The sequence below is a fragment of the Emys orbicularis genome, chromosome 2 (genome assembly GCF_028017835.1).
Source record: "Emys orbicularis isolate rEmyOrb1 chromosome 2, rEmyOrb1.hap1, whole genome shotgun sequence".
NCBI classification, from domain to species: domain Eukaryota; kingdom Metazoa; phylum Chordata; order Testudines; family Emydidae; genus Emys; species Emys orbicularis.
Genome location: NC_088684.1, coordinates 72,060,116 through 72,074,807, shown reverse-complemented (window position 1 = coordinate 72,074,807; position 14,692 = coordinate 72,060,116). Strand labels below are relative to the sequence as shown.

Below are 14,692 nucleotides of genomic sequence, written 5' to 3'. Positions count from 1 at the left end.
ACCAATACACAGTTGCAAGATATAATCTGTTTCCCAGCACTTCAGTGACAAAAGGAATTTGTTGTGTAGTGTCACAGCTGGGTGCAGCAGCATTTCTGGGCAGGGTGTGGGGAGACCCAGGTGTCCTCAGGGACCTCTTACTACACCTTACATCTTGCTCTGGCCCCAGTTTGGCATAGCACTTAAGTAACATGCTTAAGACCATTCCTACTCCACTGGAAGCTTTTGTTGAAGTTCCATGGGATTCATGTGTATGTTTAAAACTATATATGTGGCTTAAATGCTTTGCTGGGTCCTCCAGAAATGTGCTTCCACTCCTTCCCAACACAGATCCACCTAACTGAACCTCCAGATGACTCATTTTAGTCGTAACTAATGGATGCCTTTATTTAAAAAAATAAATAAATAAAAATAAAATAAAATAAAAAAACCTATCTGGTTTATCTATGTGTTGGTTTCACTTATATGACAACCACCTCCTGTACAATGGTCAAGAATAAGGCTTGGTCCTAAAAGTAACATTAATAATGATGCCATTCAAAAAGCTCACACTATTTAAAGTCAGAGGCAGCCAGGAATTTGAAAACTAAACTCTTCAGGTCCATTACACTGTCAGAAGACAGGATACTGGGCTGGATGGACTTTTGGTTTGACCCAGTATGGCCATTCCTATAAACTTTAAAAATGACATGACTGAACTAACAGACATAGACATTGAAATATACAGTTGTTTTTGTAATGTTTTCATGATGTTTTCTCTGTTTCTAAGATAGTATTTGAATGCATGTATACATTTTATGTTGGGTATGTAATATTTCTGGGATTCAATTTTCACAGAATAAAATTTTTAGGGGCACTTTTTTCTTACCCGTACCTTAAAAAAAATCACCCTTGAAATAACTATTTGGTTATTAGTGTCAGATTCTTGCCCTTAACCTTCTATCATCACACCATACATTCAGAGCCTGCTACACTGCATTTTAGATTGTTCAACTGCAAGGAATATGTCATGATGATGAGGTCAACTGCTATAACGTGAAGGGAATATTGATTTCCATTTATTTCAGGTACTTAAATGACTTCCATTATCTGAGTGCCTCCATAACTTTAATCTACTTATCTTCACAACACCTCTGTGAGCTAGAGGAGTATTATCATCTCCAGTTTACGGAAGGGGAGCTGAGATACGGCCACTGAGGCTCCTAGGTCACAAAGGAAGTCTGTGGCAGAGCAGGGTATTGAATGTTGGTCTCCCAAGACCAAGGTTAATGCCCTAACTAATGGAACGTCCTTCTCCCCTATCCCAACCACTTGGTGTACACTAGTAACTTACGTCAGTATACCTACATTGCTCAGGGGGGTGGGAAAATCTTCCCCCGTGAGCAACGCAGTTATAGCAACTTAACCCCTAGTGTAGACAGCGCTATGTTGATGGGAGGGCTTCTCCTGTTAATATAGCTACCGCCTCTTTATGGGCAAAGCCCACCCAGCAGCGTATGCAGTGTCTTCACTGAACTGCTACAGTAGCACAGCTGCATCAGTGAAGCTGTGCTGCTATAGCATTAGTATAAAAGGGTAGACAAGCCCTCTCTCTCTCTCTCGTCTTTAAGGGATGCTAACATGTTCAGGATGATTATAGTAGCTTAGCCAGTTATTCTATAAAACCATCCTCCCTGAAAGCTATTTTTCAAATGGTTCTTTTCATATTAAAAGGTGGTGCTTTCTGAAGGTAAAAAGATTAAGCCTATAAACACATTTTAAGTGCCTTTCTGTAACAGTGTGGCCCTTGAGGCTCTCTCTCTCTCTCTCTCTCTCCGTCATTAGCTGCCCACCAGGAGTAGCAGGCTTACTTGATTTGCAACTGTTTATTTCTGAGTTTCAGAATTCTGGAATCAAATACAAAAAAAATAATCAACTAATAGGAAGTCAAATTTTTCTGAACCTCAAAAAGACTGAAAAACAATCAAACAAAATGTTCTCCTGGAAATGATTTCAATGTTCGCTTTTTTTGATCAATATTGTAAGCTGGTAATTGGCTTTTGTGTAAATGGCACTTCTAGTTCCAAAACACTACAGAGAATAGTCTCACCTCAGTGTACGTATATAGTTCCCATTATCACCAAAAGTAATTACACTCACATATTGACAGGAGAATAGGCCCCTATGGAGGCATTAGTAATACAAAGTCATATGAATCCTCAATTTCTCATTTTTTGTGATAACAGCATCACACACCTAGAGCACATTGATGGGCCATACGGTGTTGGTGTTCTCTTTTCCTTGGTGTTCTTATGTTCCTAGCTTTTGGTAAGGAGCAAGCTAAGGAGCAAGGCTCTGTTTTTTACTTCTGCAAACTTTAAGGGTATGTCTACACTGCAATTAAAAACCCATGGCTGGCCCAGGACAGCTGACTTGGGCTTGTGGGGCTCGGGCTAAGAGTCTGTTTAATGGCCACGTAGACGCCCAGGCTCGGGCTGGAACCCAGACTCTAGGATGTTGTGTGGTGGCAGGGTCCAGCACTTGGGTGGCAGCCTGAGCCAGAACATCTACACCACAATTAAACAGGTGTGCAGCCCGAGCCCTGAAAGCCCGTCAGCTGGCATGGGTCAGCCGCGGGTGTCTAACTGTGGTGTAGACATAACCTTTATCCTTGAAACTGTGAGGGTAAGACAGTAAAGTTGTGAATGTTTTCTCTTTGGCCATGATTCAGCAAACTGCTTTGACAACTACTGAATTTTAAACATCTCTTAAAGCCCATCATCACTTACTTAACTTTAAGCATGTACTTCTTCACTGGGACTTAAAGACATATTTGATTTTAAGCACGTGCTGAAATACTTTACTGAACAGGGATGGACCTAAGCATGTACTTCAGTGCTTTGCTGAACTGGGACCAATTTGCCAATTCAAATAAATCCTTATGGCCTGGAGACTTTTTAGAGCCTTGAGCCCTGTCCTGGTGCCATGGAAATAGGTGGCAAAATTCCCACCAAATTCAAGGGGGGATAGGATTGAGCCCCTCAAGCAGGAATTTCCACATCTGGTTTTGAAGACATCATGGCTTAGTAACAACTGTTGAGGAACAAACAGCAAAATTAGGGGTTAAATTTAAGTTTTGAAGTCTCACATCTGTAGCTCGCTAACTGATCATGAGATGTGAAAAGGAAGAGGAGGAGGTGCAACAAGAAAGGACTCCTTAAACGTGAGGCTCCTTAAACTTTAACCAATGTTTATTAGTTAGTGAAAACTCTCTCTGTAAGAAAAACATGTATGTCCATTTGCCGACCAAATAGGACATGGAAGAACAGAATGCATGATATTTGCAGGCATATAAAATTAAATGAACCATTTGGTTCTCATGTCTACAAACAGGCCATCCATTTCTATTAACTGAGAGTCACCGAATTCTGTCCTGATTTATCCTTAATTCCCCTTATTCCATATTTAGTAGTTGCTATCCACATTCCTTCCCTTCGCCTCATTTGCCTTCCCCTTCATTTCTCATTCTTCGGCCTTGTTCCCTTCCCCCGCCTTTTCTTTCAGCCTTGTGTCTTAAGGAATTTCTTCTAATTTCCGTTCAAATTTCACTTCTTATGAAACATTAGTACAAACACAGTACATTATGTCACTTTCTCTATCCCATGGTGAAGAGCATGCCAAAAACACTATCAGAAAGCTGTGGTCTTCATTTAACTAACCTAATTAAAAACCTTTCTTCACAGTTCACACAGTTTTGCAGTAGAATACGAATATCATTATTTACAAAATTGTTTTCCAAAACTTACAGCCTCTTTAGTGAATCCAGATGAGAAAAACTTCCAGCTGGGATCTTAGACAACTTATTGTTATGCAGAAACCTGAGGAACAGAAGATATGCCTTAATAATGGACAGAGTCCTTTACAGAATTAGATATTAATATATTACAAAGAACATGGCTCTGCATTGTATGTTTTAAAATCTGACAAAAAATCCATGCATAATATTAACAAATTAGTAAAGTTGTCGTTTATAAAAGCTAAGGCTAAGTCGGGGGGAAGGGGTTTATTATTTAACCACAACTTACTAATAAATATTGATTATATTTCTTTCAGATGACAAAAGCAATATCTGAGTCATTTATGACTAATGGCCTTTGTTTCCCCACAAGAATAGGGGTCTCCTGATCAAATTCAAACTTTGTAATTAAATACTTCCTGTATAAATTCTTCCCGTGGTTTCAACTGGATAACTCATGCTTCACTTTTGGTTCTAAGACATTGTGTAGACTTACTGTTCACAGTAAAACAACTGTAATGTTTCCCCATTCAGAGGTGGTTATGTGTCAGCTCTAGGTAAGTGATGTAGCACATCTTTAGCATTTCTATTTAAGACCTTCTCTACACTGAGGATTTCTCCGGATTAGTGTTGTGGAAGCAGAAAAAGAACTGTCAGAAAAGAACTGCAATGCATGACAGTTTGTTAGCAAGAGTCAGGCTAACTGTAGCCCTGATAACGCGAGATTTGTAGAAGCGAGGATTGTGTGAGGCGGGTGAGAAAGTACTGTGTGAGAAGTTATTGTGACCTTGTATAGATAAGGTGTAGAAGACCTTGTGTAGATAAGGTATAGGAAATATTGTATGTTGGCAAGAGACAAAACAATTAAGAAATAAGATATCAAGATGGCTTATGTATAACAAAATGCAGCTGTCCCTCATTATTGAAAGGTATAAATGCTTGTTGTAATTAGGTATCAGTGAGAGAGACCTGCTTGGCTCTCTCCCTCTGCACAATTGTGAGAGTGAATAAAGCTTCTGACTTGCTGTACCCAAACAAAAGAGTGAGAACTCAGTTTTTCTCCGACAATTTGGGGGCTCGTCCGGGATGGCAACGCCCTCAGAGGCACCGGCAGTTACTACGGATCGTTCCCCTTCGAACCCCATGGCGCCACAATAGAGGTAGGAGACCTTTTGAAATCTCTATTGGGGTGTCGGAGGAGGACTGTCCGTGGGGCCGTCTGTCCCTGTTGGGCTCACGCCATCCTAACTTATTGACTGTGCAGCAAGGTCAGATGCTGAGCGGCGTAGGGGAATTGTTTGCCGCCCTCTGTATGCATATGCGAGGTGCATAGGATTGCACCTGTGTTGAGGGGTTGTTACCGCCTCAGCAGGAGGGGTTTTTACCGCCTCATAGTCCGGACAGAGGGGTTGTTTACCGCCTCAAGAGGGGTTTTTACCGCCTCGAGTGATGCATCGAGGTACTTGGGAATAGTACCTGGAGTAAGGCCTTGGTGTGTGTGTGTGTACACGAGTGTGAATTGAGTGTTACCGGAAGACGCCCAGAGTACTCTGCGAAGTCTTTTGGCTCGTGACCAGAACTACTCTAACGCAAGCCCGGTAACTAGAGGATCTTTTAGGAGATCCGACCCACGGTACGCTAACTCGGCCTGGCATCGTCCGGCGAGGAGGCTGCCTGGGTCTAGGAGTGTGTGAACCCATCTTCCCTCCCCTTTTCCTCTCCGTGTGAGCCACTGACAGTCGGACCATCTCACTGGATGCAACAGAGTAAGCGGCGCCGTCTCTCTGAGATTAGCCGACGCTCTTTGCTGAAGGGAGGTGTAGGAGGTCATGGCTATCCTCGTTAGTCTCTCCTGTGTGAGTACCCTGTAGGGAGAGATCCTTAGTTTATATGCCGCTAGCGCGGACAGGGCATCCTCCTCCCTGTGTGTGTGATTGGAAAATGGGTGGGGGACAGTCTAAGGATTCCCTCTCACCCCCTAAGGGTACCCCAGCTTATTTTATGTACGTACATTATGGTCCATCAACCTGCAGGTATTTAGAGAATTGGAATCATTACACGCGTGAAAATTCATCTAAACAATGCCCACTAGAAGGTACCTTCAATCTAGATAAGATCATACATCTCAGAGGAGTTTTTAATCACCAAAAAAGAAAGCTTCTGACTTGCTGTACCCAAACAAAAGAGTGAGAACTCAGTTTTTCTCCGACAGTGTCATCACTAAGCGATGTAGCCACTCCAGTGAAAACTCCTGACAAAGCAACTATTTGAACTGGTTGCATTTAGCTCTGCTTGAAAGTAGCATAATCGCCACTAGAGGAAATTGTGACATTTTGGCTATGTCTACATTACACGCCACTGTCGGTGGTATGTAGGGAATGTGTAGCCGCAGAGACAAGCAGGCTGTGTCCACACTGTGGTGTATAGCTGCACATGTCAGTGAAAGGCTTGGGCAGGGGGAAGGCAGGGAGTGGGGGGTAAAGCTTCAGCAGCTCTCCCTATAAAAGCTTTTCCATCCCTGATAGAGAGTTTCCCTGCAGTGGGGAAGGCTTCAGTAGTGGGGAGCTGCTGCACTCTTTCCCTTTGGTGGGGAAGGGCTCTAGCGGTAGTGAGATGGCTGAGCCTTTCCACATTGCTGGAGGCTTTTCCTCTGGTGGAGTCTTTCTCCAATTCCTCCCCACTACTGGAGTCTTTTCCTGCAGTGGGGAAAGGCTCTAGCAGCTGGGAGGCAGTGGGACACTACATGGCTAAAAGTAGCAGTGTAGACAGGAGAGCACGGCTTGGGTGAGCAGAGAGCCATGTAGGTTACACCCTTTAGGCCATGTCTATATTCTACTCACCTAAGCCCCACCTCACTGTCATCACTGCGACTTAAACTCATGCTAGGGGAGCTACCGGACTACATACTTTACAAGCCACCAACAGAAAAGTGCAGTGTAGACATAGCCTTTGCCTGTTCACACTATGGGTTTGCAGCTTTGAGAGGGGTCTGGCAACTGATGGCTGTAACTGAGGTAAATTCCCAGAGGAGATGAGGCCTTAAATGAGTCACATTTAAAGGTATCACACCAAACAGATTCTGCTACAAAATCCTTCTGGAGTTTTGATTGAAATAATGTCTTTTGTTACTTGAAAGAAATCTAAACTCACTTTCAGAGAGATCTAACGTCAATTCACTGAAAATGACAACTTGGGATTGTTTACAGCCATGCAATTCAGACTTGAAAGAGTTCTTCTTGGCTGGAGGGTTTGTGAAGGAAATCTGCATTACAATATCTTGCTCTCTTACTAGGGTGACTATTACAGAATTTCCTCTACTTTTCAGCACTTCTGTAGATAAAAGGGCACAGAATTTATTTAGGTCAGTCAGACTTTGAATGATGAAGACAAATCAAGAACACAGAACTAATGAAAAGTTTGCCCAACCAGCACTTACAATCTTTCTAATTTTGGGAGGTCTCTGAAGGTTTCTGGCTTGACTGTTTCTATTTGATTGAAGTGAATATACCTGTGGAAAGACCATAAATATAGTTATTTCATCTTTTCTGGACATTGTGAAGCAATTGGATAGAAAGAAAATCAATGGCATTGGCTGAAAATACTGAAAGCACCCAACAAACCCACAGAACACAATCTCTGTAAACAGGAAATCCATGTATTTTTAACAATCCTTTTCCCTGCTGATCACAGTGCCAGTTTAAGAACCCACTGATACAGAAGAGGTGAAGCTGATGTCTACCAGCAGGTAGTGGCCCCGAGCCATCACTGTCTGTAACTGAGCAGAAGAACGCCTGCTGAACTTATTATACTGTTTAATGAAACTCATTTAATTTAATGTTTGCTTGCATAATAATTTGGGCTAAACATCAGAAAAAGGATGTGTAACAAGTGGCCAAACACAGTAACATTCGCATTAAGGACAAAGAATCAGTGAAAAGAGAGTTCTTACTTTGTACAGTAACTGAAGTTCTTCAAGATGTGTGGACCCTATGTATACTCTACTGTGAGTGCATGTGAGCTCCATGAGCCTGAAACTGGAAGAGCATTGCTAGCAGTGTCTGTAAGTCTGCTTCTGCACCCTTTTCCTCCTCGTGCTCCGAGCCAAAGGCCTAAGGGCAGTGTGGACCACCTACCTCCAGTTCCTTCCCTACCATGAATCATATGTTAGGATCTGAAGCAGGGCAGGTAGTGGAATACAGATAGGGACCACGCATCTCAAAGAACTCTTGTTGCTGTATAAGGTAAGTAACTTCTCTCTTCTTCGAGTGCTAGACCCTATGTGTATTCCATTGTGGGTGATTGCCAAGCAGTGCTTATTGAGGAGAAGGTTTTGAGGACCTCTGTGATACTTCTGAAAGGAGTACGACTGTACTGAGAGACACATCATCCTCAGAAGCATCCACTAAGGCACAATGTCTTGATAAGACATTCACTGAACCCCAAGTAGCTGCTTTACAGATTTAAACAATAGGAATGTCTTGAATGAAGGCTACAGAGGTGGTCTGGGCTCCAGTAGAGTGACCTCTCAGACCTCGTAGTGCAGGGGTGTTTGTCAACTTCTAACACAGCAGAATCCACCCCAAAATCCACTCGGAAGGTCTTTGTGAGGAGACTGTTTCCACTCTCATCCATTCTGTGAATGATATAAACAGTGCAGGTGATTTTCTAAATGGTCTTGTTCTTTGTAGGTAGAACGCCCCAGCTCGATGGATGTCTGTGGAGTGAGGCCACCTGTTTTCACTAGCAGTATGTGGTTTTTGGAAGAATGGAGGTAGGTGGATTCTCCAATTTAGATGGAAATCCAAGATCAGTTTAGGCGTAAATTTAGGATGTAGCCTCAGGGCATTCTTATCCTTGTGAAAGACTGTATATGGCAGATCCGCCCTGAGGGCTCTCAGTTCACCACCCTTATACCTAAGGTGAAGGCAATTAGAAAGGTGACTTTCATGGATATAAGGGATAAGGACCAAGAAGCCAAGGGTTCAAATGGAGGTCTTGTCAGTGCTAAGAGGACAAAATTCAGGTCTCACATCGGAGTGCACCTACTCACAAGAGGAAAGGTTCTAACTAGGCCTTTCAAAAAAGTACTGTTACAGGATGGATAAAGATAGAGTAGTTATCAGAACATAAGTACGGCCATACTGGGTCAGACCAAAGGTCCATCTAGCCCAGTATCCTGTCTTCCAACAGTGGCCAATGCCAGATGCCCCAGAGGGAATGAACAGAACTGGTAATCCTCAAGTGAGCCATCCCCTGTTAGTGACAGGCGCTGATAGCTACCAAATGAACCTGTAGTGAACTAAGTGAGACACTGTTGGTATTTAAGGAGAGAAGATATTCTAAAAAAGTCAGCATGTCAGAGTCCTCTGGGGTTATCTGATAACTGATAAATATTTCCACTTGGCTATGTACTATTTTCTAGTGGACTCTTTTGTACTATTGTTAAATGTGACCTGAACTACCCCAAGCATGCATTTTCTAAGTTTGATACTGTGGGTGCAGAAGCAGACTTAAAGGCACTGCTAGCAATACTAAATAGGGAAATACTGATGACTTGCTCCAGGCAAGCTGCTACTACTGATAGCATGAAGGGTACCTACAAGTATACTGTTGCAAGGCCAAAGGAGAGTACCCTATATTGGTAGTGGTGCCTGTCCATGGAGAACCTCAGGAACCTTCTGTGTGAGGGGTGGAGGTCTATGTGGAGTAGGCATCCTTCATCTCAAAAGCTGAGAACCAGTTGTCTCTGTTCAGTGAGGAAATTATTAATGCCAGTGTGACCATCCTAAACCTCAGCTATCAGATAAAGACATGGAGTTGTCTGAAGTCTAAGGCCTTGTCTACACTACGAGAGTACTTCGATTTTAGTTAATTCGACTATGTGGAATCGATATTACTAAGTCGAACGTGTGTGTCCACACTAAGGACAGTAATTCGACTTTGTGAGACTTTGTGAGTCCACACTAACGGGGCAAGCGTCGACATTGGAAGCGGTGCACTGTGGGCAGCTATCCCACAGTTCCCGCAGTCCCCGCTGCCCATTGGAATTCTGGGTCGAGCCCCAAATGCCTTCTGGGTAAAAAAATGTGTCGAGGGTGCTTTTGGGCGCCTGTCGTCATCCGTCCGTCACTCACGCCCTCCCTCCCTCCCTCCCTGAAAGCGCCGGTGGGAAATCAGTTCGCGCGCTTTTCTGATTACTGACAGCGCGGACGCCACAGCAGTGCGAGCATGGATCCCGCTGCGACCATCGCTGCAGTTGTGGCAGTTCTCAACGCCTCGCAGCTTCTCCTCCACCTGTACCAGAGGCAGCTGCAGATCAATCATGAGAGGAGGCTACGGCACCACCGTGACGGCATGAAGTCGGACACTAGCTCCGACCTCTCTGAGAACATGAGACCCAGCGCCCAGGACATCTCGCTGTCACTGGGTCTTGTTGATACTGTTGAACGGCGATTCTGGGCCCGTGAAACAAGCACAGAATGGTGGGACCACATAGTGCTGCAGGTCTGGGATGAATCCCAGTGGCTGCGCAACTTTCGCATGCGGAAGGGGACTTTCCTCGAACTGTGTGAGTTGCTGTCCCCTGCCCTGAAGCGAAAGGACACCCGGATGCGGGCAGCCCTGACTGTCCAGAAGCGAGTGGCCATAGCCCTCTGGAAGCTCGCAACGCCAGACAGCTACCGGTCCGTCGCTAACCACTTTGGTGTGGGCAAGTCTACCGTGGGGGTTGCTGTTATGCAAGTAGCCAGGGCAATCGTCAAGCTACTGCTATCTAAGGTAGTGACCCTGGGAAACGTGGAGCTCATCAGAGATGGCTTTGCCGAGATGGGATTCCCAAACTGCGGTGGGGCTATAGATGGGACTCACATCCCTATCCTGGCACCGGACCAACAGGCCAGCCAGTACATCAACAGAAAGGGGTACTTTTCCATGGTGCTGCAAGCACTGGTGGACCATCGGGGACGTTTTACCAATATCTACGTTGGATGGCCTGGCAAGGTTCATGACGCTAGGGTGTTCAGGAACTCTGGTCTGTATAGACGGCTGCAGGAAGGTCTTTACTTCCCGGACCACAAAGTAACTGTTGGGGATGTGGAGATGCCTACAGTCATCCTCGGGGACCCTGCATACCCGCTAATGCCCTGGCTCATGAAGCCCTACACTGGCGCACTGGACTCAGGGAAAGAACTATTCAACTACCGGCTCAGCAAGTGCAGAATGGTGGTGGAGTGTGCTTTTGGCCGTCTCAAGGGGAGATGGAGAAGCCTACTCACTCGCTGTGATCTCAGCGAGACCAATATCCCCATTGTGATAGCTGCTTGCTGTGTGCTCCACAATTTGTGTGAGAGCAAGGGGGAGACCTTTATGGCGGGGTGGGAGCTTGAGGCAAATAGCCTGGCTTCTGATTACGTCCAGCCAGACAGCCGGGCGATTAGAAGATCCCAGCGGGACGCGCTGTGCATCAGGGAGGCTTTGAAAGCCAGGTTCCTGACTGAGCAGGGTCTCCAGTGACTGTTCACTTTGTGGACACAGATACTGAACCTGCCCCCGTTTCTTTACCCAGTTACTGTTGACTATCCTTCCAAGTTACATACCCCCTTCCCCACCTTCCCAACAAATAAAATCTGTTCCGTTTTGTTACTGAACAAGGTTCTCTTTCTTACTGTTTTCGCGGGAATGTTTTAAACCGGGGACGCAGACTGTGGCGGGGGGCTGGTTTATTGTTTTGATGCAAATGATGCTTCTAAACTCCGGGAATGACAGGCTCCGCAGTGCTGGATTGGTTGTTTCAACGCAGCCTGCCAGCAGTCCTGGGCGGGACTGCATGTATGTGTCGGCCAAGTGACTTTCTGGCAGGGGGCGGAGGGTAACAGATCCCCTGCTGCGTGGCTCTGTGATCCAGGATAAGGACCGCGGCAGAAGATCTGTAACTGCCCTCCCCCGCCACAAAGTCACAGATCAACCCCCTCGCACCCCAGAACATGAAAACCGCCTCCCAGACTGACCAGGGTAACTGGTGACTGTACTGTGTATGTGTCCTGATGCTGGACCTGCCCCCGCCTCTGTAGCCTGCTACAGGTGACTGTCCTGTCCAAGTAACAAACCCCTTCCCCCCCTTCAGACAGAATCCCCTCTAAAAGACACTCTCGGAAACAGTACTTAACAGAAACAGATGTTTTATTATGAACCGCACATGAAAAGGGGGGGAGGAAACTTGGACGTGGGCTATTGTGAGATGGGTAGGAAAGGGCTTTTCAAACTTTGGAACGAGAGCCTTCCATTGCTGCAGCAGTGTGCAGGGGCCGACTGAAAGTTTTAACGGCCCTTGCCGCCCCTCCTTCTTTGGACTTTTGGTGAGGGGGGTGTGGGACTTGGTGGCGGGGGAGGGCGGTTAGAGATAGACAGCAGCAGGGCTCTGTCCTCCTGCCTCCGGTCTTGCAGAACATCCACTAGGCGCCGGAGCGTCTCCGTTTGCTCCCTCATTAGTCCAAGCAGGGTTCGAGTAGCCTGCTGGTCCTCCTGGCGCCACCTCTCCTCCCGTTCCATGACTGCTCTGTGCATTTGTGACAAGTTCTCCCTCCACTGTGTCGTCTGGGCTGCCTGCTCTCGTGAGCACTCCATAAGTTCATAAAACATGTCTTCACGCGTCTTTCTCTTCCTTCTCCTAATCTGCGCTAGCCTCTGGGAGTGTGATGCCAGGCTGGGTTGGGAGACAGTCGCAGATGTGTCTGTGGGAATGGGAAAAAGGGAGTAAATTCCTGAGACAGATAAATGAAGTTGCTAACAAAGAACATAGTCTTTCTCTGTGAACAACACCATGCACTGGACCTTTCACATGCGCACACAGGACAAGGTCGAATTTTCGGCCCTCGCCTTCAGTGCCTGGGGTCTTGCAGTTGCGATCAGAGAAGCGTGGCAGGACACCTCTACTTTTGTTGCAGGAAAACATGGTAAGCCGTAGACTTGTGGCAGCTTAAAAATGTAATAGTAGCACTGGGCTCCTTTCGCACTGAATGCAAGGCCACTCTCTGCTGGCAGCAATCAGGGAAGCATGAGCTCTGCCCCTGTCCCACCACCTCGCGGCTGTCCCCGGGAAAGATCACTGTATGCTGCCCCTCTGCCGCCTCCACCGCGTGGCTGTAAAGCAGTCCCAATACTAACATTCCCCTCCCTAATTTAAAGCAGGGCGTCATGTGCGATATAACTCTAATGAGGATCTCGGAGAGCGAGAGGGGAAGAATGCTTCGGGAGACCATGCAGAGGCCAGGGCCGTATGCCGCCATGCTGTGCCGTGCCATGATCCCAGACTACTTACTGGACTCATGGCGTGGGAACGTGTGTTACCACGGTGGACCAGTTATGTTAAAATTACATGTTTAGATGTTTAAAGCACTCACTGCTTGATCCTTCCCCTGATTCGGTGTCCGGGGTAACGGCTGTGGATGGTTGGTAGGGGATCTCGGTAAGGGTGATGAAGAGCTCCTGGCTGTCGGGGAAATCAGTGGTGCAAGCGCTGTCGACTGCCTCGTCCTCCTCATCTCCTTCCTCATCTTCCCCGTCCGCTAACATTTCCGACGAGGAACCGGCCGTGGACAGTATCCCATCCTCTGAGTCCACGGTCACTGGTGGGGTAGTGGTGGCGGCCGCACCTAGGATGGAATGCAGTGCCTCGTAGAAACGTGATGTGTGGGGCTGGGATCCGGAGCGTCGGTTTGCCTCTTTGGTTTTTTGGTAGCCTTGTCTCAGCTCCTTGATTTTCACGCGGCACTGCGTTGCATCCCGGCTGTATCCTCTCTCTGCCATGGCTTTAGAGATCTTCTCGTAGATCTTTGCATTCCTTCTTTTGGAGCGCAGCTCTGAAAGCACGGACTCATCGCCCCACACAGCGATGAGATCCAAGACTTCCCGATCAGTCCATGCTGGGGCCCTCTTTCTATTAGATTGCACGGCCATCTCTGCTGGAGAGCTCTGCATCGTTGCCAGTGCTGCTGAGCTCTCCACGCTGTCCAAACAGAAAATGAGATTCAAACTGCCCAGACAGGAAAAGGAATTCAAATTTTCCCGGGGCTTTTCCTGTGTGGCTGGTCAGAGCATCCGAGCTCGAAGTGCTGTCCAGAGCGTCAACAGAGTGGTGCACTGTGGGATAGCTCCCGGAGCTATTACCGTCGATTTCCATCCACACCTAGCCTAATTCGATATTGCCATTTCGAATTTAGCGCTACTCCTCTCGTTTTCGAGGAGTACAGAAGTCGAATTTAAGACAGCTCTATGTCGAATTAAATAGCTTCGTGGTGTGGACGGGTGCGGGGTTAATTCGATGTAACGGCGCTAAATTCGATATAAACTCCTAGTGTAGACCAGGCCTAAGATAGGTCTCCATCCTCCCTTCCTTTTTCGATGAGAAATTTTCAGTAAAATGTTGCAAAGGACCTGCTCTATGGATACCTGAAGAAGGAGGAAGTTCACCTCTTCAATTACCATCCTCTCCTGAGAGTGGTCCCTCAAGAGGGACAGGGAAGGGTTTTTTTTGGAGGGGGAAGGAAGAGGAATACTATAGTACAGCTGGAGTGTATGATGTACGATGGGTTCCAAAGAGGATGGAGTTAGGCTGTTCTCAGTGGTGGCAGATGACAGAACAAGGAGTAATGGTCTCAAGTTGCAGTGGGGGAGGTCTAGGTTGGATATTAGGACAATCTATTTCACTAGGTGGGTGGTGAAGCACTGGAATGGGTTACCTAGGGAGGTGGTGGAATCTCCATCCCTAGAGATTTTTAAGACCCGGCTTGACAAAGCCCTGGCTGGGATGATTTAGTTGGGGTTGGTCCTGCTTTGAGCAGGGGGTTGGACTAGATGACCTCCTGAGGTCTCTTCCGACCCTAATCTTCTATGATTCTACGTCAACAATCCAGCTGTTAT

The 14,692-nt window shown here is 46.4% G+C and overlaps 1 protein-coding gene across 1 annotated transcript in view; it reads right to left on the bottom strand.

Moving 5' to 3' along the window:
• Positions 1–14,692, bottom strand: part of PXDNL (peroxidasin like) — a 317,299-nt gene that overhangs the window by 117,122 nt on the left and 185,485 nt on the right. Inside the window, exons 6-7 of the mRNA XM_065398307.1 lie at positions 7,212–7,283; positions 3,786–3,857 (exon numbers count right to left, since the gene is read on the bottom strand). Coding sequence (XP_065254379.1) covers positions 3,786–3,857; positions 7,212–7,283 — 144 coding nt within the window. The remainder of the gene's footprint in view (positions 1–3,785; positions 3,858–7,211; positions 7,284–14,692) is intronic.